We start from the raw sequence: 23,866 nt of genomic DNA, 5'->3' as shown, positions 1-23,866 counted from the left end.
GCAGCTGGCAGAGCATGGGGAAACAAGAACGAATTGGTTAGTCTTCTGAATAACAGTAGATCTCTCCACAATTATGATTCAAGCAGGGGGCTTCTGCATTCAATTTAGGGATTTCATTAATGAATAAAAAAAAATTAGCATTTCAGAAAATGTCTAGGAAGAAAATTGCTTCCTAGCAGACATGATATATTTTATTTCCCATCATGGGGCTTCAGGGAAAATGAGTGCATGTAGAGACTTGATCCTTTTTTCTTTCTTGTCTCATGCCTGCCACATAGATCTGCTGCAATCACAGAGCCTATATGTTTCTCCAGGACATTCTGTCAGTTCACAGAATATAAATTTAAAATTGTTGATGAGAACATTATACATCTTAGATATGAGTGAATATTATATACCTTAGATATGAGTGCACTGTTAGTATAAAGATTTTATACCCTTTCTTTCTTCTTTACAAGTAGTCTGTCAGCAGGCAGTAGTAGCAGACAATCATTTCAAACAAATTATCTCCTTATGACTGTTAAAACTCATTGGTTCGGTGCCTTGTGCCAAGAAATTCCAGCCTGTGGATGGTGTTTGGAACTATTCATCTGCTTGTTACCCCTGTGATCTTTGAATGAACTAGTACTTTTTGTTAATCTCTGCTCTCCTGCAGAAATATTTTTGTGTTCTATGAATGTTCAATTTGGGACAGATACCTCAATTCCTTAAACTATTCCTATGGGAGGAAACTCCTCCCACCATCTTAAACTCATATGAATGTTCTTGAAAAGTGAGACTATTCAGAACCAAACTCCATTTCTAAATTACCAGGATACTCCACCATAATCTCCCTGTTCCCCCAATTCCCCTGCCATACCCCAGGATTAGGAATTGAGCTTGCAGAATGCTCACCACAGCTGAATTTCCAAAAAATGTCAGCTGTATGAGCAGCAGCAATTTTTACAGGTCTTGAAATCAATGTTGTTTCTTTAATTATTTTTTCCAGTTTTATTGACTGGAAAACTTGATACAGATATTAGGAGATATTGGAAGCCTTCTCTCTGCTCCAGAGATTCATTATCTGTAGATTTAAATACAGTTAATAGCAGGCTACATCTATATCAGTAGAATCTCCGGATGTATATTTAAGAGCAGGGTTTGTTTCAGTGCTGCATCATAAACTCAAAAAAGGAGATAGCAAATATAGACTAAGAGCCATGACTAGTATACAGGGTAATTTTAGTTCACGGGTCAATTAGTATGTGTAAAGTAGTAGCAAAGTAATAATTTAAACAGTAAAGCTGTGAAAAGGGAAAATGAGAAAAGTAAGACATCTGTTAGCTGAACAAATAGAGAAAAATAGAGTTCATTCCTTTATGCTTTGTCAAAATATGCTTAATTAAAATGAAGCATTTAATTGTAGTTCTGTAACATGAAAATATTGTTGCAGCAATAATTTCACAGTCAAGGTTTGATGGAATTGAAAATAGTCCCAGTTTTTGTATAAGCCGATTTGTTTTCTCTTTGCAAATTGGCACTGGATCCTGGCAATTCTTGATGCCCTGAGAGCAAACTTTAAAAAGAGAAGTATTACATATGTAGCCCAAAGGAAGCAGCAGCTGTATAAATATTAGCTGTCTCTTGCAGCACAGGGTATATAGATTGCTCTTCTAACTTCAACAGTAAAAACAGTGCATTTTACCGTGGAATTCATGGGTGACTGCTTTTATCAATGCTCAATTGAATTTCCTCATTAGCCAATAGTTCCTCTAATTTGAGTGGCCTTTTTCATTTATTTCTTAAAGAGGCATTTTAACTTAATCCTAAAGTGTCACTTGGTATTTAAAGGGAGATATTGAAAAGGTGCATATAAAATTTTCAGGTGTTTTAGCAAAAGTTTATGTGAGATTATCTGAATGATTTCCAAATCTGAACCCCAAGTGTGCCCTGAGCTATTGCTATTCCTTTGCAGATAGTCCCTGGCTTGTTTGTCTGTGCTGATGCAATAGTGATATAGAGGATAAAATTGTAGAATAAACCTCAAGCAAATGGTTTTGTAGTTTTAAATTGTAGGAATAAATAGGGACTAGGATTATAGGTGTGAGAGCTCCAGAAGCCCTTTTCATGTCAAGTGATGTAGCTGCTGAGCCCCTGGGGAAGATGCAAGAACTTTTATTCCCCTTGAATCACGGCGCTGGAGGGAAAGCCAGCGCTCACCCTGTCCCTCCCTGCGCACAAGCTTCCTGCAATCACTTGCACTGGACCAGTGTGTTAGGCTCCCTATCAAGTAGTGCAAATGATCCTTTTGCCTTCTTTGTGTGGGGACCTACAATGTCTCAACTGAGATGGAAGTGCGAAATGACTATCAACAAAATAGTGTTTTCTTTTGATTGCTGTTTACCAGTGTGTCTGCTTGTAGTTTGGGTTCTCTAGGGAGATGTTGGCAGATGAGGAACATCTTCCAGTATCTCTCTGCTCCAGTTTCTGCTGTCCTGCCATATTACCATGCATGGGAGAAAGTCACATTAGAGTGGCAAAATTAAGCTGTTTTTACTTTGGATGTAGATATTTCTGTAAGTTCAGTCAGTGTGAATACGCAGTTTCTGGTATAATAATGCTGAATTAGCCCACAGCATTTGCCTAGAAGAAATTTGAGGCAGCTTATACAACTTCTGTTTTTTTCAACCTGAAATTGCCCTTCTTCACATTTTGAATGCCTGAAACACTTTGCTTTTCTCTTTTCTCTCTAGTTTCAAAGGCCGTATGATTATTCACCTCCTTTTCGATTTGGAACAGTCCCAAATGGAAGCACAGAGAGGAATATCAGAAATAACTACCCTGATATGCACCTTTACATGACGAAGTATAATCAGAAAGGAGTTGAAGATGCCTTGGTTAGCTTGAAAACTGGGTAAGCTTTTTTCCATGGATCTTAAAGAATACTGTAGACTTTGCAGAAACTGAAAAATATTGATCTGTACTTACTGTGATACTGAAGAGACTGATGTCAGGCATGCTGTGTAGTACATGGCTCTTTTTTTTTTTTTTCAACTGCACTGTACAGATACCAGAAAGGAAAACGATTGTCTGTGATTTGTATGACTATTTTAAAATTGCATGGAAGCTTTGATGTCCTATGTAAAATAGATTCAAGGGGCAGAATTAGTATTTCTCAAATTTAAAGAGAGGTGATACAGATGGACCTGGATTAGGGTGGGGGCTCAACACAGCACACGATGTTTTGTACAGTCCCTCGTTATCTTTGCAGAACTCTCTTTCATAGGAATGTGCTTTCGCAGGGTGAATTTCTGACAAAGCTTATTTGTCTGGCCAGTATGCAACTACTTGTTATTTCTTTTCAACCTCCCATCCCTTTGGTATGCTTTTAGGTCCACTCTTACATTTTTTTCCCTCCTCTAATTAGCATGGCCCTGTACATTCACTATCACATCTGAAGCATTGACTTTGATCTTTGTAAAACCTGTTGAGATGAAATAGTCTCAAAAATACTATCTTAATCCTGCTTCTGGCAATCTTGGTAAATATTCTGGCAAATATTATTGTCTGTCTTCGTTAAGATCTGAGATTTAAACTTGAGTACCAACCAATCTTTTTCCTCTCTGAAGTAGCCCATTCTGCCTGGTTTGGACAAAGAGACTGAATTTTCATTCTTAATCCTCAAAAGGTATGAGAGTGACTCACTACTTGTATCAGTATTCATCTGGGTGACAGGAATGTGTTAGCTCTAGTAATCTTTTCTAAACATATAGGCTTGATAATAGCATGTATATTTTTGTTAATAATACTGGATTACAATAATCATAATTTATCAGTATAGTTTGTTTAGGTTTGTTTTGTTTTGTGGTGAGAAAGCTAAGTTACCCATAGTGGATTTAAGTATATCTACTGTAGTGGCTGTTTCAAAGCACATCTCGCCTGCTATTATTTATGGTGAACACAGGACACGTTTCTTCCTATACTAAATTAAGCTGTTACTTTTGATCCTTTTTTGGGAACTTCTTGTCCTTTTAATTTTTACTCTCCTTCTCCCAAACGTATAGGGCGTTGTAATATATTTCTTATGCAAAAAACCATGAAGTCCCCAAATCTTTCCTTAGAGTGCAGGTTCCCCTCTTTAAAATGTTATCCTCCCTACTGTTTCCTTCTCTGCTGTCTCCATGTTGCTGTCTGGATTCCCTCTGTCGTCATTTCTCAAGGCATTCTCAACTGGCATTTCTCAAGCACCGTTTGCCCCATCCTAAGATAGACATGTAACATAATGTGAGATGAACCTTGCCCAAGATCTTCCAAATTGGAGGCAGAGCTCCTGCTCCTGCTCTGACCGAGCCTGTGCAAGTTATATTTCCTGGGTGACAGCTAAATTATGCATTATAGGTAGTCAGCTGGATGCCACCATTCCTGCTGTGAATTTTTAAAGAAGAAGCTATCCTTAATTTCAGCCATTGCTAGGGCGTGTTCAGTTGGATAGATAGTTTATTTAGGGGACATATATTCCTTATACTTTTCATCAACCATTTGTGCTACTGAAAGCCCTGAAAAACTGCTGTTAGCTTTAAAATCAGGCCACCTGTCAGACATTTAAGCATGAAAAAGGGGGAGCTACCTGACTACAGGGGAGTTCAGGACTAAAACTCAGGCTGGCTGCTCTTGTACCAGCTGCTGCTCTTCCTCAAAAGCTTTAGTCCTTTTGACAGCATAAGCTATTCATTTTTTATAGATTTTTTTTTTTCCCCGCTGGAGTTTCTTTCCTTTTCTAAGTGTGGAGACCCCCAGGTGTGTACCTTGCTCCCCTTGACTGACATTTCTGTAGCAGATGGTGCAAATAAGCTGCCATGTGCGGTGTTTTCCAGATCAATATAAGTAACTGCTACATACAGCTGCGCTCCTTAATATTTTGTCTGATGGCACCTACAGAAGGATTAAACAGCATGCCATCAGCTGCTGAAGTTTCCCACAATAGAAATGTCACTTTGTGTTTGCTGATATCACAGGTTTGGACATTGCAGCAGGAGAGTAGTGTCAAGTGGGCTTACATATTTTCTGCCTTCAGTTTCTGCAGAGCAAGAACTGTGCAAAGACCCAATCAATGTGGTAATTGTGGGCAGCAAACTTGGTTACAGATCAGGCAGCATGATTGTACCTTCTTTTTGCCTCAGAGTGGTTTCTGTCTGGAAGGATGATTTCATTTAGGTGACCAAACCTATCAGGCTCAGTCATCCTCACCTGTCACTTGCACCTTGAGCCCATCCAGATTTTCCTTTTTGCTAAGATGTTTGGTGAGGATGTGATGCAGCTCCCGTGGCTGACACCCCAGGGATCTCTGGAGCTAAAAGTGTCCTGAATGAAAGAGATGAGACTGTATAATATGGGACTGTAATAACTTGCATTCTCTGAAGGGAGGAGAATAGAAAAACATGAACAGGTATTTGGCAGTGTATTACAATTGCCTGCCTGTTCTTTTTCTCCAGACTCATATTCTTCAAAAACATAATTTTTCACTTTTTCTACCAAATTTTCTATTCTGTGCCTCAGTATACATAACTTTCCTCATTTTCTATATACCCGCGTTGTATCTTCTTCCTTTCTCCCTCATGAATTATTTGACCAGATTGTTTCTCTCTTCCATGTAAAGTTTGCCCTTTCATCCTTATCTAGACTTGATCAAGCTTTCACCTTCCCTACTTTGCTTGATCCCATGATTTTTAATACATCTTGCGCCATGGAGCCTATGTTGCTACTGCTTTTTTGAGGATGACCTGTCTCTCCTTCCTGAAACTGCTTCTGCTTCTGGGCAAATATAATTTCTATTTTCCTCTTCAGTATGTATGTATTCTGCTTACCTTATTACAGCTATTTTGCCTGTTTTCCTCTTTATCTCTTGTCAAAGCTATTTGTGCACTTTTATCATTGGTCGCCTACAACAAGCAATTTTTCTTACATATGGTAAAGCTTGCTGCTTCTGCACAGGTTTTTGAAGATGAACTACCTGGTAATTATAGAGTCATAGACTACAGACCTGGGCAGGACTTGCAAAGAGATTGTCTGGTTGATAACTGCTGCTGTGAGTCAAAATAAATAGTACCTGTGTTATTCCTGAAGAATGTTTGTATAACCAATGTTTGTATTTCCAATCTCACTTTTAAGACTACTTTGCTTAATTGAAGACATAAGATTTAGTCCCCTTTAATTCTTTATATATAGTGTTTGATTCTAATTTTAAGGTGGAGCAATCAGGCAATACTTAATGACTGAATAATGCTACACATGTGGCATCTGATCTAAATTGAATCAAGCTATCAAGTAGTCTCTTGTCACAGTTCAGTCTGGTTTTGCTGTATCTCAAACTCTTAAGTCTTTCCATCAGCTTTAATTAGCGTTAGCCTCTTGAGGTGTATTGGGAATATCTTGATCTTTGAGACCATCATGTTTAGTACATACTGTTATTGAGTTGAACTGGAAGGAGAAAGCAGCAGGAAGGAGACAAACATAAAGCTTCAGATGCACAGATTTCTCTAAGATTTCTTTTTTGTTGGAGACATGCTCATGTCCCTTTCCTCATTCTGAAAACAAATTAAAAAACAAACTGGATTTTTTAACTTGCTTTCTCACAAGAACCGAAAAATCAGCTGCTTCAGTCCAGTTGCTAAGGTGGCCAGGAAAAACCTCAAGGGCAGAAATATGGATAGAAATGTGTATAAAATAAATGATGTTCCTGCCTTCATTTTGTGGTCTGGTGTGGGGGTTACATAGGTCCTGTGTTGGAGTATTGCTGTACATGCAGAGATGAGTGTGCAGACATCCGTGTCTGGGAAGCCTTGAACAAAATACCCAGCTCCTTTCTGTTTACATCTTTGAGAGGTGAAGCTAATAGTGTTTCAAAAATTAACTTACAAGGAAAGCATCTGCATTTGTTTTTTTTAATTAGAACAAACAACTTCACTACATGGGCAATAGGCTTGAACCTATCTTGTTCAATTAGCATTGGAAATGTTTAAGATCATTCTAGAAAGGAATTGACTGGGAAGTGCTGCAAATCAAAATGGAAATGAGATTTTTGCTTTAGACTGACATTGACATTATACCTTCTCCTTCAGGTGAATCCCCCTGGGGGGGTTCATTGCAGCTTGCTCGTAAAAGCTTTTGGCTATCAATGGTGAAGGCAAATTTATCAGCTATATTGGCTTTTCCCCTTTGTTTGATAAGAAATCAACCTTTGTTTCTGAAAATATAAAATAAAAAAAATCTGTAAAGTCTCAGTAATAGCTACCTCTTGTCAATTAAGTCTTATTTCTGAGATTCACAGGTACAGTTCTCAGCTGCTGAAACACCATTTGAACAACAGCAGAACTTTCTATATTTATTAATTAAAGGTATCAGTTTGCACCAGGCCTGTTAAAAGGGAGCAAAATTCATGCATCTTGTTATTTAAGTACTACTTAATATTTTTCAAAATGGCAAAATATTGTCCCTCCTTCAATGCAATTTAGTACTGAAAGTAATCACAATCTTACAAGCTTGTCAAAAAAGGTACCAGTGTTTTTCCCTAAGTTTCATGCATATAAGGGATCAGCTGAACCACATGTGCTGTGCTACCTGCAGAGTTTCAGATTGCTCTTTAGGCAGGACTGAGCAGCTCAGGAATTCTCCAGAGTTTTTTGTTCCTTTTCCTTCATGAAAGCAGAAATGACAGTTAGTTTCCCAAGCATTTTTCAGAAGAGTAAAGTCTGTAAGACATTAGCTAATGTATTTTTGGTGGGTGAAGTCCAGCTCTGTTAGAGCCGTGGTGGCTCCTCTGTGTTCTTTAGATGTTTATTGATCAAATAAAGTTCTAAAAATGCATCTCAAGCATTTCTGTCTATGCTGCTTTTAATTAATCTACATTTCTAGAACCCTCTGTACCAGAGAGACAGATCCTATTGATTTTGCTTCTTGAAGAAAGAATAAGTCTTTGAATAGGAAGTAGTTAATTATTGTGTCATGTTTACAGTAGCTCTTTGGGTTTGTTTACTTCTGTTTGCTTTGCTATATTTTTCCAGAAGAGGTTATAGTTAAAGAATGCTATCTTTTTGCAAGCAAAACAACCTTACCTGTTGTAATTCTTTGGTGTGCGTTGTATCAGCTTATAGCTGTTGAGTTTGCATGTAGTGTTTCTCCGGGTATGAGTGTTCTGCTGCTGTAAGACTGTCAAAAGTAGAAAATACAATGGCAATAAACTGGAAGTGCATTTCATGTTCTCACATACACCCCAGCACATCTACACTGGAATATTGTCTGGGATTTAACTGCTAATGGCTGAAATTAGAAAATTTAATTGGGAGAGTCTCTTCTTATATAGAGGTAAAATGGGAAACTTTCACTTGCCTATTGCCTGTCACTAATGAATCCATCTAATTTTTTCTTCACTTTCTTAATTTTCCTGGATATGAGGACTGCAGCTGAGTATCACGCAGTGTATATCTTGTTTCAAGAAAAGAGATGGTCTAACTGATGCCGTGTTACGGCAGCATATTGATGTGAGGATTTTATTTCAGTTTCATTGCAAAAAGCTGAGAATATAACTTGTTTCAAGGAAACTGCAGTAATGAATCCCTTGTGTTCCACAGGCAAGCAGCCCCTTGTTGTACAGCTGCAGACCCCCTCGCTGTTGTGAGCGGTTTTCAGTTTTTATTTACAGCCACGGCTGTGACTGTATATTCAGGGATTTAATGCTAAAGTTTACTTGGGACTCCATCTGCCTTCCTGTTAAAGATTGCTATGCTTGCTAGTTTATACACATCAAGTTTAATACCTTATTCCCTAGTCGCCTGTGGCATACTGGCGGAAATATGAAGCTGCTTGGAAAGAATGCCGTGGCGATAGCATTTCTGCACGGCCGGAGCCTCGGCAGGTATGGCCTCAGATGCAGTGGATTATCAAATTTGAGCTGTCCCCTGAAAAGATGCTATCGGCCTGCAGGCGTGTCCTGAGCTGCTAGTCACTTTGATAGGAACATGTGATGATTCTATTCCTCAGCATTTTTGAATGACAAATAATAATGCTAGAAGAAACACCTGAAAGTACCTAACTGAACAGTGTGAATGGCACGAGAAGTTATATTCTCCCTGCAACAATTTGATTAGAATCCAATGGTACTAAGCAGTGAAAGTAGAAGAGAAGACCCTAGAAGGCTCTGATGTCCTTTTAACGCTCAGTCTCTAAGTTTATTGGCCTGAATTGGATTTTTGTTGTGCTTACAGTGCTTAGAAATTGTATCCAATTCACGGCTTTGCACACTGTTATTTGCTGAACAGATACAAACTGGTCAGAGGCAGTGCTGGCAGCTTCTGCAGCGTGGCACAGGCATAACCAGGAGGCAAACATCTCCATTTCTGTCAGCTGGAACAGAAGTCAGATTGTGCCCAGCAGGTCCTTCTGTTAATTAGGTCTGTCAATTAAAGTGGTGGTGTGTCTAAAGTAAAAAACAAAACAAACTTGTCTTTTAGGCAGTCAGCTGACATCTCCACTTGATGCAAAACCAATTTCAGTATATTTTGCAGTATTTTCGATTTATTTTTACAGAAAAATTGTCATCAAAATTTTCATCAAATGAAACACTTGCTAGTTTTTACTCTTTCTGTGGCTCATACCTTTTCACCTAAAAAGAGGAGGGAAAGCTATGAGAGAAATTATCTGTTTGAGAGAAAAATCATGTATTTTGATTTTTCATAAAAAGCACAAGTTCTTCATCATTCTTGTGGGCAGATAATAACAGCTTGCAACCGGAACTCAAAGAAATGTTCAGCAGACATAAATTTTTAAACTTTTAATCTAGTGGCTCAATATTTTTTGACTGTTTCTGATTGGCAACACCTTACAGTATTTGTAATTGAGAATATTCACTCTTTTCTTAGACTTTTAATGTTACAGTACATATAGCAATTCTTTTACCAAATTTTTAAGAAATTGCCAGAGATGGTTGAGACTGAAGTGTGTTTGAGGGAGCAAGGGAAAGGTCAGCAGGTAGCATGAGATATCTGTAGTCTGTAATAATTTATTGCTTGCAACCCTCATGGATGTGTGTTATGATACATGAAGAGAGAAACTGCTGGAGACAGCTTTAGCACAAGCACTGCTTTATGCAACTGAATTTTAAAATCATGTATCAAATCCTTAATATCCAGCTATCATTCTAAGAACGTGATATTTTCCTGCTTTCTCACGACCTTCTCATCAAAGCTCTCTGTTCTGAGCCTGCTTGGGTTTTATGTTTTTCACAAGCTTTAAAAACAGGATTAAAAAATCAAATACAGCAACTGAAATAACCAGCTTTTTGATGGGTGATCCTTGCGCAGGCACAATTTTAAGTTGTCACTGAAACAAACGGCAGCCTGTAGTTGAAGTATGTACTGATCTTAGTGAAGAGGGAGTGATGTTCTCCTCTTTCAAAGTGTCTTTCAAAGTGTGAAAGCCGTAGAGATCTTTTGGGATACTCAAAATTCACCAGTTTAAACTACTGAATCTGAAACTTGTTTATTCACATGTGATTGGAAAAATATTTTCCGAGTCTGCATCTGCTGTTACTACAACAAAATTTATAATCTAAGATAGGAATTAGCCTTTTTTTTTTTAAAGGAAAGTACTGAGTGGTGAATCCAATTTGTATCTCTAAATGTTGTTTCATTAAGGAGAAATGTTTAAGAAAATTACTGTCCATATTTTCATCAGATCTGTAGGATATTAATTTAAAAGATTTTTGTCAGACCCTGAAAGGGCAAATTATTGTGCCAGGTGATCATTCCTTTAAGGGGGTGATAAATCCATAAAGTGAATGTGTAACATAAGATGAGAAATTAATATTTCAGATAATTCACTGTCAATGATACTTATAACTAATGGTCATGAATAGAAAATAGCTTAGAGGACTGATTTAACTAGCTCCTGGATTGCTCTACTTCCGTACAAAGGCACCTACTAGACCCTTTTTTCTGGATATAACTTTTGGACATTTTTGGAGGCTGACACTTAGAAGCATCCATTTCTGCAGCTGAAAGACAAAATAAAAAATTCAATAAAGCTGTGAGAAAGGACCATGGGAACCGAACCGAACTTTAATTTTCTCAATCAAATGAAATCTGAAACTGAGCTAGACCACACCTGAAGCACTGATGAGTTCAGGCAACTTTTGCTGTAAATTGTATATGGAGTATCATATTTTATGCCTGCCATACTTTCCTGGAGTGGAAATAGAGATGTAAAATACTTTCAGAAGTTGTTGTTCTGTAGTACTCTCTAGTACTGACAAGTACTGACAAGTTGAAATAATCACAACTGTAGACCACTTAAGATTTTTTTTGTTTAAGTAAAAGTGAACATCAGTCGGTCTCTCCTCTTTGCTCTCTCCTCTCTCTCTCAGTGTCTCTCTCTTTGTCTTTTCCCTCTTTGGCACCAGACCTTTGTAAAGTTCAGTAGTGATTGATAGAACATTGCATTTGTGGAGTTAAATTGGCATAGTTACATTCTGAAGATCAGGTGTTGTGAATACCAAAATTAAAACAAGCTCAGAAAGAAACTGGAGGAATTGGTGGAAGGTGAATAATTTGGCAGCTGTTAAACATGATGGGGCTTAATACAGCCTGTAGCTCATGAAAGATCCATTCATCTGAAGCCAAGAAGATATCTTCAGGGACAATAGCATCCATACATGCCTTGTTTCTTTTATTCCTCCTTAAGCATCTATTGTTTGCTAGTGTCATAGATTATCGGGACCTAAGTCTAAGCCAGTGAGGATCTACTGCCCAGGTATAGGTATTGCTAACCATATATACCCCTGGGGAAACTTGTAAGTCAAACAGCACTGAACAAAGATCCAAAACTACCTGGGGGAGCAAGATGTTTGCCGTGCTCCAGGATGTCTATTTATCCCTATCAATTTTGACAGTAAGTACTAAATCTTGTACAAATACAAATACACTTTCTTTAAAACCATCTGAAGGAGCTAACAATGTGAGTAACGATTTTCTTCCTGACATACTGTAAAAAAGAAATCTCTGCTAAACAGTTTGGCCCATTCAGTATTTTCTCTCCTGGTTGACCAGGTTCAGGCAACTTCTGCAATCAATAGCTTCATTTCGTTTGGCATCAGAGGCTGGGGTAACTTAATTTCAATTTACATTATGATGCTTTTGTTTGGACTTCAATCTAATATTTGTTTCAGTGTTCATTCTAATATTCATTTTGGTATTGCACTCTGAGGGGAATGATTTTCAATTAATGTTACAATGGTAGTCACCCAAGCTAGGAATTGGAAAGCTGGTTTGCAACTTGGCAACTGCTCTTTGTGCCGAAAGACTGCAGAGATATGAAAACATTTAAATTTGCTGTTCCATCTAGGTGCATTTTTCAGAAGATCTGTTCACTAATGTATCAATTCTGAAATCTAATAACTTAAGAGAAATGTGTGCCTGAATCAGCATAGCTGTCCTGCTTTTACTGCTAGCGTTATTGCTAAAGTGAGCAGAGTGCAGGGTTTGGACTACAAAGTGCCACCAAGCTGGCAGCACAGAGATAAAGACTGCCTATGGCATTTCCATTTGTGGCAGGATTTTCTGGCATCAGTTTTTCTTACGGCTGATCCCTGTTTCGCCATCACTTGCCATGCTTTCAGGAAATGCAGTTATTCTCCCATTCTTGTATTTCTTCCACATGTGCTAAAAAGGCTAAATAAATAACGGACTGGGTAGAACTTAATGCGCTGTTCCAGGGGACTTTCTGCGGGAGATTGGTTCTTACAGGCTTTGAAGAACAGGGAAATACTAATATTGGCATTTAGAGGGTTATTGGGGTCTAAGAAGGCAGTCATTGAAATGTCTGGGGAAGCTCGTATCTCAATAGTTTCAAGTTATCTATAAACGGAAGCAGACATCATCATGTCCTTTTAAGCTGGGTCACATTTTCAGGAATTTGTTCGTGGCCATAAGATAAATGCACGGCTTTTTTTTTTTTTTTTTAAAAAAAAAAAAAAAAAGAAAAAAAACCCTGTCTCTCCTATTCAGCTGATCCATAGCAACCTGCATCTAGGAAAAAAAAATGGTTTATAGTAATTTATTTCTAATTCCTTTACTCAGTACCTGAGTGCTCTTCTGATTTTTTTGAAAAAAGGTTATCATCTCCTGCATCTGTATTACCCTTTTTTAGGTAATACGGTCATCTATCTAATGTCTTTAAATATTACAAAGTACCTGGAAATAAAATGAACAGGTGGAAGTAGCTATATCCCATCTAACCCCTCTTTTTTTGAGAAGAAGCTATTCTACGTTTTAGTATTCATTTGATTTGGGGATGAGATCAGGTGCTTGGTGAAATGTGCTGAATTTATCCTTCATTATGCTATTGTAACTGGGACAAAACCTTTAATCTAAAAATATATTCCCTCTACTCGACTTTTCAAATTTTATGTTTTGATAAACTGACGCTTTGCAAGTACTTCATTGCTTGGTTTCTGAGACTTGAAGTGGGACACTATTTCATTGCATAAATTAATCATAAAGGCAACTAAATTTTCCATTATTTTGTTGCTAAGGGAAATATTATAGGGACTGGGAAGGTGGGTGGGCAAAGGGGTGGTGAATGGGAGCTCCTGTGAGTGAGGAGGGTGAATATGCCATTCAGGTAACCACAGCCAAGTGATGCAGGAAGGTTCACAGCAGCTTTTCTGGCAGCCTGCGATTGCCCTGACAGGTGAGGTGAAGCCCCCGCAATCTCTCACGGTGGTGTTAATATCTGTCAGAGCTTGCTCTTTCGAATTTTGTGTCTACATTTTCTGTGTGAAGATTGAAGTGAGGACAGTTTGAACTGGGAGAAAAGTTGAAAGCTCTTTCCCTGCTGATGAGTTCATCATTTAACTGCGTTAAACTTTGCTAACCTGCGTTGTTGCAGGGGGGCGGTTGTTAAATTTTCCCCTAATGAATTGGCGATGTCAAGAAATCCATCCCGTGTATGTGAACTTAAGATCTGCGTGGAGCTATTTGAGTATGTGCTAAAAAATAAAGTCACTGCTGGTGATGAAGTGCCATCAGATAACTTGAAATGCATTTTAGTCAAAACTGGGAAAAAGAAATCATCAGTCCTTCATGCTAAAGGTTAAATATCTGCTTCTCTTCTTGCAGCAATATCGAAGTGTCACTTTAGAGCACTTTCATTGAAGCCTCGTCTTCAGGACAGCCTTCTTTCCCTTTGATTACTGCATCACTTTATAGTGACCTTTTGGCATTAGATCCCCTGGACATAGTTTTAGAGATGCACAAATAATATTGTGTCTCTCATTGTGCACTCTTGACATACTTTTTTTTATCCATTCTGTGGATAAAGAAGGGATAAAATGTAAATTATTAAATTTGTAATACATCTGTAAATCTGTAATGTAAATCCATCATATTTTAAAGCCAGTATCTTTGCACTTGCTGCCTTCCCAATAATGGTATTGATAATCTCTAAAATATATGCTTATGTTTAATCCAACCTTAAGTGGATACCAGTTTTTTGCTTAATATCAAATTATAAATGCTACTTCAAGGGGCATGCAAGGCATCTATTCTGCAGACTATGCAATTTATTTTTAAAAGCAAAAAAGCTGAAAAGTAGTGTGTTTTTGCAGAATGTTTTGAAAGTGGGCTGTCTCTCTCCAAAATTATGTTTAAGAGACAAAGCTTTAATTGGTAAAAGTGTTCTTGATGATGGGGGTGGGGGTAAAAAGGGGATGGCAAAGGTGGTGTTAAAAGTATTGTTTGAGGATTCACTGACTTGCAGTCTGATATTTGTAATAAGAGAGTAATTTCAAATATTGTGCTTTAAAAAGACACAACTGGAGGCTTAGTAAACAGGTGTGACACTTACTATGTAATAATCTTTGTAGTCTCTTTTGTGTTTATCTACAACCAAATTTGAGGAATAACATCTCTTTGTTTTTTAAGTCACCTAGGCATATTTCAAAAATAGATCTGATTTCATTAACTGTCTTTCCTCAGAATAAAATTTATATAATTTATAATGAATAATTATTCTTAAATATGCAATTGACCTTTAATTTTTCAGAACAAGCCCCAGAAGGTGAGTTAAAAGGTACTCTTCATCAAAAATAATGTAGAAAATTTATTGTGATACAGCTGTTTACAGCAAAATGCAGTGCAAGCAAATTGTTATGATGGTGCACTTCATATATTACATGCATTCTGGTTTTGTGTAAGTCAAATCTGTGTTAGTAATAATACATAGCTTTTGTCTGGCCATGAAAAGAACATACTTGGGGTGTTAAAAAACATAAAGAAATGAGAGTGAGAAAAATTGATTCTGAAGTTAATGTCCTGGATCTGACAGATGAACACTGCGTCGAATGGTACCCACTTTAGCAAGAAATTAATTCTGCTGTAGATATTGTATGTTTGGATTTACTGCAGGAGTTGAAAACTGGAAAGTGACTTCAGTCATGCTCCAGTTTCTCTGATCCTCAATGGAAGCACAATATTATTTGTTCCATAGACTCCAGTGCTTGTCAGTAAAATAGAAGAATGTGAATAAACAGGACCGCATTACAGCATCCCTCGTTTTCTGAATACCACGACACAGGTCATAGCAGGACACAAAGTAACCAAGAGAGGTTGATTTCTAGTGTGCTGGACCACTATTTGTGTCTCCAGAACTACTGAGCAGATTGCCACTTTAGATTTTTTCTCTTGTTCCATCAAGAAAACAAAATCGCTGAAGGATCGTGTAGTTGGTTAAGGAAGCAAAGTAACATTTTCCAAGTGAGCTATACTTCTGTTGTTGAGGAAGAAGCTATGACTAATAAAGGACCATTTTCCTAATCCTGCTTTTCAATTTTCATCATAGGAATTTAATGAAAAGTATGTGCCAATAATAAAGATGGGGAAAATTATAGGGAAGTGTTTTCAGCTTTTCTAAAATAACTTTTCTCTACCTTTTCCTCGAACTTTAATTTTCTTTACACAGACATTTTTGAATGTGTACAGCAACACTTTAGACAATGGGTTTTTGCAGTAGCTATTCTTGGTGACTCATAAATGTTTAGGTACAAGACCGTCCGCATTTGTTTCTCGCAGATCTCCCACTTCAAATTATTACATTCAGTAATGCTCTTTTAGTTTTTTTTAGAACTCTTCCAATTCATAATTTCATAACATCTGAAGTTCTTCTATACTGTGTGAGCTAAAATTCTCCCCACCCCCTCTCCTCTTTGTGCTTACTGGGTAATGACATTTGCCTTTGTAGTCTTTCTTGTATAAATATTCCAAAATGTTTATTTTCTCTCCTACCCAGGATTATTGCAGTAGTTCCGAGGAAGTTTACAAACCTGCCAGTTGCTCAGATGAGTCATAACACTGTAGTCCTGTTCCTCTGCATTCGTTGAAGATGCCTGGCGCGTTTGGCTAGTGCATGGCAGTTATAAATCTTGTTTCTTGCTGCATTCCAGTTTCTATATTTCTCTTTCATCTTTCTAATAATTCTCAGTAGTGTATTTAAACCTACACAATGTAACAAAGCTTTTCACCCCCTGAAGTGGCTGCACTGAAATGACAAGTTAATTGATTCATTGCTACATGACTAAGGTTTGCAAGAGGCTTTGAGCCTTTCTTGATGTGGGGTGCTGTACTCGGTGCGTGTAAGCTGTTTTACAGTGAACGTGTAACTTAAATAGCAGAGTGGTCAGCCCTCAGACCAATACAAAGCTTCTCAGCTGTGGAGCACAGTCGAATTTTGCTGCCACAAGAACAAAGATCCTGGGACTTGCTAGTCTGTCTGTGGAAAAAGAAGAGAAAGAATAAAAGGGTGACCTGGAGCGTAGATCCAGGCTTGCCAGTGCTGCCTTGAGAATGACAAGTCAAGGGTGGGCTACTGCGTCCAGCAGTCACTGCCGTGCACGCAGCCTGGCTTTTCCGTCAGTGCCAAACAAAACAGCAGATGTGGCTCTCCTATGTAGACATAGCAGGAAGGAAAGTCCTCTGCGGCCCCAGCAGCCTGCTGGCCTGCACAAATGCCTGCTTTGTCTTCTTCCGGACCTTATGCTCACTGCCGTCTTTGCAAACAGCTTGGAAAGGGCGAAATTTTCAGACTTGCCCAGATTTTGCTTTCATTTTTTGGAAACTCTTGTTGAGGAATGTTTAAAGTTGTCTGAAAGTTCTTAAAAATTCAGAGTGTCAGAAAATTCACCTCCTATTGATGGAAGAGTTGAGCGCCCTAGCATCTGAGAGCTTGAGTCGTGGCTTGTTACTCCCTGCCCACGCTGCAGGGGTACATCGTGTTCTGAAGGTTTGCTTAGCAAGGAATAGTAGTTCTGTAATCAGCACATGATGAAGAGATAATTAAGCCTTGAGAGGTTATAAGATTCATGTTGGAAATGGAGAAAATATATTCTGAATATGAGTTTGTATTTGTAGGCAGCAAGACTTTTTCAGGGCAATCAACTTTTTGATTTACAGTTCAGCCATTGGGCAGCAACTGATAGCAGAACCTTTCAGCACTCAGCATCTGTCAAGAAAGTACCTCATATTTTTAAATCGATTTGCGTAATGAGATTTATTGTGACCTTATAGAAGTAGTATAGAGAAAACCCTCAAGTAAAGCCTTCTGCATCTTCAGAACCTGCTTTCCTTGTGTGTACCCCCTATGGCTGATGCCAGACTCTCTGGGAAGCTGGGGAGGTGGGTCCTTAGTGAGTGAGTGAAACTGTGATTGTGCCTTGTCTTTCTGTCCCGAGGTTTTACTACACTGCTCAATAACTAAGGAGATAAGCTGCATATGAAAAGCGTGATTTCAGCACAAAGCTTTTGCCCTGGAATCTTTAGCAAAGATATCTTTTTCTTCTGTATTTCTGTCTGAGTCTGTTTTGACAGAAGAATAGCTGACACTTTATATTTTCTCTGTGTTTACCAGCATGTGTTTTATATGCTTACATTGCAAAACTATAAATCCCAGAATAAATAGACGACAAATTCTAGAGTGTATTTTAACTTAAGTCAGCTGGTTGCAGTGTCTGTACCCACAGAGGGGAGCATTACCTTCCAATCCCTTGCCTGAGCCAAAGGCATCCACTGAGAGGGAAGTATCCTTCCTTCCCCACAGATAACTGCGGAGGTCTAAAAGCATGAGATTGGATTGGATTGATTACGGTAATTGTCTGCTGTGGATCAGAAATGTTACAAGTATCTTGAGAGTACGGAAAGCAGTTTTCTTTTTTTTTTGCTTGTGCGTCTACCCAAAGGACGTGGATTTTTGTCCTTGCTGTCTACACAAACTTGTCTCCACAGTGCTGAATCAAAGCACGTCATTCAGAAAACTGTCTGGTCTTGTGTTGAAGACTGCAGGTTTGGGCAGCACCCCAACACCCTCCTGACTATTTCCAGTTCAGTTACCCTCAGTGCTACATAGCCATCCATATCTTATTTCTGGATTGAATTTGTGACATATCACCTACCAGATGTTTAGCAATTGTTTTCTCCGTGTTAAATTACCCATTTAAAGGAAGGAGAGAGTCAGACTTCTAGCATTGATGGAGCTAAGCTGACTTTTAAGCTGAGGATTGCACCGAGTTTTAGGGAATAGTGGAAAAAGGAAATAATGGCCCAGCTATTTCTTTTAATGGTTGCATGAGCCACCTGTACTTTCTCTAAATTAACTACTTCACTAAATTTCAATTTGATCACTTGAATAGTGACTGTTGGGGTAAGCATCCTTGAAGGGAAGCAATAAAGTACAGTGAGTAGTGACAGGAACTTCACTCTTCACTTTTTTCGTGACAGCAGACAAAATCCAACAACTTCACTCCCTCCTGGTATTTCTCTTGGCTTAATGTGAGATGGATAGGGGTATTTTTTAATGCCGCATTTTTGCTATCTGATCTAGAGTTCTGCAAAGGTTAGGGATCTGTATGGATCTGTTGATCGATTATTTAAGAACAAACATTGAATTATGTCATGCATGAAAGTATTTTTTTTTTAATGTGAGTGGCCAAAATCTGATATGCCTAGGTCTTGCTCTGTTCTGTGGATATAAATCAAAAGGTTTATCAACATAAACTGATTTAAGCTAATGGCAAGCGTGATTCCAAAACTTCAACAGCAACAGAGTTGACGACGGATACATACTGATATAATATAATTGAAGTTGATGCTCTTGTACCTGTTTGTGCCACAATTAATTTTTATAATTCCCTTTCCACGAAGACAGGTCCCAACTGTTTATGAGCAGTATTTTGCCAGCCTCTGTCATTTGTATCCCGTCAGAAAATTTTAGCAGTGCTCCACAATAATGCATTGTGGCTCTTCAAAGGCACAGCAGGCAGTGCCGGCAGTGCATGGGACCTGCAGCACCAGTGAGGGTGGCAGGGTGAAAACTCCTCCTATACCAACCTGTGAAGCCGAATGTGGAGCTGTGTCCTCCCCATTCCTCTGGCTCCTATGGGATGGGCAAAGATGTTGAAAAGGGAGTGTGTTACTGGGGGATGTAATAACTTTATTTTAGGGCGTCATTTAGGTGGGGTTTGGGCTGAGATAGTTTTTTCCTATTGCCTCTGTATTCTGCTAGTCTTGTGTAAGTGGTAGAAATCTTAAATTAAAAATTTTGGCTGCAGAGGAGGGCAGCAATACAAAATAAGCTTAAGTTTTATCTTTTTACTTTTAAAGATTGCGTATGAATTTCTGTAGGTATAAGAATGTCTTTTCTTTGATTGAGGTCTACTGCTGGCAAGTGATTTTCCTTCCAAATGGCCTCCTCTTCTTGTATATGCACTTTTAATGGCTTCATTTGTGAAATATCCGTGCGCCTGTCTCTTCTAACTCTTGCTTTACAGTGCTTCTTACAAATTATCCCTGAAGGACACTGTCTCTTTTCCTTTCCTTACTGATTTTGTTTTCCTCTATTTTGTTGTGTTCCCTGTATACCTTAGAGAATGGGATTATCCCATTCTTGCATTTTTAGGTAGGTGGGCTGAAAGGCTTGAATTTTTTCCCAACAAGTTCCTTTATCCCTGCTGCACTCCAGGTATACAAATAACATGTTTAGAACTGTGAATCATAAAGAAATATTTTCTATAGTTTCTAAGCAGGATTTAAATAGCTATATCAGATATGCTGCAATACCTTCCTCTGTCTTGGCAAGGACTTAACCTCCACCTTCATTGTTTATTTTTGGAAAGAGACATAAAATAAGAGTATGTGTGGAAAACTGGTGAAGTCACCTTTTCAGTCTCATTCTGTATTTTAAATAAGCTAATTGGTTATTGTTGTTTCAACTCCAAATTCTCTATTGTAATTTGTGTTGGTTTTGGAGATCATTTTGCATCTAAAGATATTTATTATCCATTTTGAGAGCAAAGATACAAAGATAACAGAGCAAGACATTTTGTAGCTTGGTTTCTCCTGCTCAGTATTTTTTAACAGCATGCCTTAAAATAGAAATGCAAAACTATGTGTCCTACTTTCCTCTCACTAAAATAGATGCCTTTTGTTAATTTTAGATACAGTAGAGCAGGATATGTAATTAATGATATCAAAGAATGCATATGATATTCAACAGAGTCCTAACATCAAGGACAAAAGAAGTCTGACAACAGCTGACCCTAATGATTTGGTTTGTAAAATGTTTTCTTTTATTTCAGGAAGTTGGATGCTTTCATCTATGATGCAGCGGTGCTGAATTACAAGGCTGGAAGAGATGAAGGCTGCAAACTTGTCACAATAGGGAGTGGATACATCTTTGCCACTACGGGCTATGGAATAGCACTTCAGAAAGGATCACCTTGGAAAAGACAAATTGATCTAGCCCTCCTTCAGTTTGTTGGAGATGGTAGGGACCAATCTTTTTTCCTTTCTTTTCTTTCTCTACATATGCACAGTTAATTCAGTCTGAGTAGCTCTGAGCCTTTTAGTACTGTTCTCTTACAGTCTTTAAAAAACCCCCAAAAATGCAAAATAAATGACTAAAATTATTTCTTGATACTGAGACAAGAATTCTCTTCCACTCTGTTCTAACTCACCTCACTGCCAAGCACATTTGCATCTATTTTCAGAAAGTGTTTTTATATACATTACAAAGCAACACTGGCCTCAATGTTAGAGAGCAATTCTAAATTTATTTATTTTCTTTTTTTAATTTTGCCTTTGAGCAATTCCTGGGGAGTTTTTACTTGGTAGATGAGTTATCTTTCAGCAAGACTTTTTTGCTATTTAAAAATGTTTAGCTCAGTTCTGAACTGGTGTGAGTGATCCCTAATCTAGGATGGATTAACTTAAACTTCTGGTAAAAGAATGTTTATGGAATTGAAGTAGGGTGACTGGTTTTATTGGATTTCAAACAGCTGATTTTCATTCTAACACAAAAATAGAAGAATTGTAGGTCCTCTTGGCACTTCTGCCCTGCAGAAGAAGAAAACTTACTGCACATCTTTGATATATTTGTAGATATATAATGACTCGTTCTCCACATAGGGCTTAAACTACATTTTGATTGTAGATATGTTTCTTTGCCACAATGAAACTTCAAGCCTTTCACATGTGCATGCAAATAAAAGTACAGTGGTTAAAAAAATTTTTGTGTTATGACTGACTAAAATCCTCCATCAGATTGGAATATGGTGTGTGTTATGTAATCATTTTGATTTTTTTTTTTTTTTCATAGATACATGTATTAACTTTGCATTTCTCTGTCAGTGAAAAAGAGGGCTTTATTGAAAAATAAATATGCAGTTAAGGTCACCAGTAGCATGCCATTCAGACCAAGAACGGTAAATATCTGTATAATAGGACAGTTTAAATGGCAAAGTGCAGGACCTTAGCATAGTGGCCTCCTATTCCATAAAAACCAAGACATTAATTTTCATACTGGGGACAGTGAGTATGTTAGTCTTCCAGCACATGAATTTTATTCCTATTATAATACTAAATGACTGAAAGAGATGTAATCATCATGACTGATGCATTTTGTCTGGTGTACATATAGAGATACTAGTGTCATCATTCTTGATCTGTTGGATTTAGAGAGTCTTATGGAAGAAACGTTGCTTACTTCTGCTAAGGAATGAATATATGACCCATAATAGCTAGATTTCAAGCAATTACATATTCTTGTTTTAAACAGTTGCAATTAATTGGTAAATCTTTGCTTTATTTTTCTGTTTGTGAATATTTTGCGAACAGAATATTTTTCTATTTGTGTAATACTATTAAGAAGTGTTAGGTGCTGTAATTCTGACCCATTTTTAGATGGGGAAGTTGAATTAGAGAAGTTAAATTATTTGTCCCATACTAAAGAAGAAAATGCTTCTGTACCCTGAAGGAGGATCTGAGGTGTCTCTCAGTTGTGGGCTAACCTCTCTAGAAGTTGCCAGAACATCACTGAGGTTTTCATTCTTTTCACCTTGCATTTTCTTCATGCTTACCCTTTCATCATTTTTTATACTTCTCATCCAACAAAAATAAATGAAATCACAGAGAAAGAAAATAAATGAAATAGAAGGGAAAGTATTTGAAGCTATTCAAGAAAAAGCTCTTCAAAATACCAAAGGTACTGCATTTTTATGCATCATTTTGTCTCTGAATATCAGGGAGAAAACAAAATGGATGGGAGGAAAGAGGAAAAAATCTTACAATGTATTTACACTTTGACCTGTGGATTTACATAGCATATGAATGCTTATATCTTTAACCCATTTTTAGTAGCTGCAAATAATACAAATGAATTGTCTATGAAAGTCAGTGTTAAAACTTCCATATGAATAATTTATAGAATTGCAATAGATACAGATGGTACCCAGGTGAATGAAACCTTGTCATGAAATGTCTGCTCCCATGTTCATCTTGCTCAGATATTACTTCAGAAGATAAGCAGAAGTTTTGAATGCAGAAACCATAGGGATTGTGAATGTGTTTATGGCATTTTTCCAGCAGTATTTTTCAGTACATTTAGAAGGTGCTCTGAACAACCCATGGATGCTACAACGTTCATTTCCTCTTGTAAAGGATCCCTAAATTTGTTCAGAAAATGGTGTGGGCACTATTGAAGAGAATAGCAGTTGGACATGTATGATGTCTAGGAATTACTGTAGGTATGTTTCCTTTAGTCCCAGAAATGTTTGCTGCCTTGTCTCACTTCATTGTGTCAAAGGTCTAGATGATAATTTTCAGAAAAAAAAACCCCAACCAATCAAATGGGGGAAAAAAAGAAAAAGAAAAAAAAAACCAACCCAAAAAACCCTAAGAATGATATTGAGGTTGAAATTTCTTCTACTAATTTATAAAGTACATTGCGGGTGAACCGGAAGAAAACACCAAGAAATTAAATGTAAAGAGTGATTGCCTGGAACTAGCATGACCTGATTTTGTAATCTACATCTAACTTCAGTAGTTCGATGAGTAATCTTTTTAGCTATGAACTTACATAACTCTGTTTTGGTGAATTAAAAGGGATGAACCCAGAGTTCAGACAGACATCACTTTGCTGTATCACTAAAAATCTCTTTGAAGTTATCTAGACTAAAAACAAGTATGGTTGGGGGGAAAGTTTCATCTTAAGATGATACTCCTGGGAAAGCCTCAGTGGAGTCTGAATGAGGCTGTTTAAGTAAATAGGCAAACACAAATGAAGACAGAAATACTTCTTTCATGTGTATAGCCTCTGCAGAATTTATTATTCTCTAAGACTAAGCCTATAAAACAGCGAAGCACCTAGTAGTATTGAATTATTATTCAGTATATGTAATAGAACATTCATCACAGTATGGAATAATTTCAATGAATGATTATAAATCTAATGAGTTTCATAACTGTAAGGAAAAAAATCCTAATGAGTTGAACAAACAATTTCTTGATATGAATGT

The 23,866-nt window shown here is 37.6% G+C and overlaps 1 protein-coding gene across 1 annotated transcript in view; it reads left to right on the top strand.

Moving 5' to 3' along the window:
• Nucleotides 1-23,866, top strand: part of GRIN2A (glutamate ionotropic receptor NMDA type subunit 2A) — a 178,109-nt gene that overhangs the window by 139,515 nt on the left and 14,728 nt on the right. Inside the window, exons 9-10 of the mRNA XM_075164947.1 lie at nt 2,733-2,893; nt 20,651-20,838. Coding sequence (XP_075021048.1) covers nt 2,733-2,893; nt 20,651-20,838 — 349 coding nt within the window. The remainder of the gene's footprint in view (nt 1-2,732; nt 2,894-20,650; nt 20,839-23,866) is intronic.

The sequence above is a fragment of the Calonectris borealis genome, chromosome 16 (assembly GCF_964195595.1).
Source record: "Calonectris borealis chromosome 16, bCalBor7.hap1.2, whole genome shotgun sequence".
Taxonomy (NCBI): Eukaryota; Metazoa; Chordata; class Aves; order Procellariiformes; family Procellariidae; genus Calonectris; species Calonectris borealis.
The sequence above is the reverse complement of the archived record's forward strand: the minus strand, read 5'-3'. Positions and strand labels throughout refer to the sequence as shown.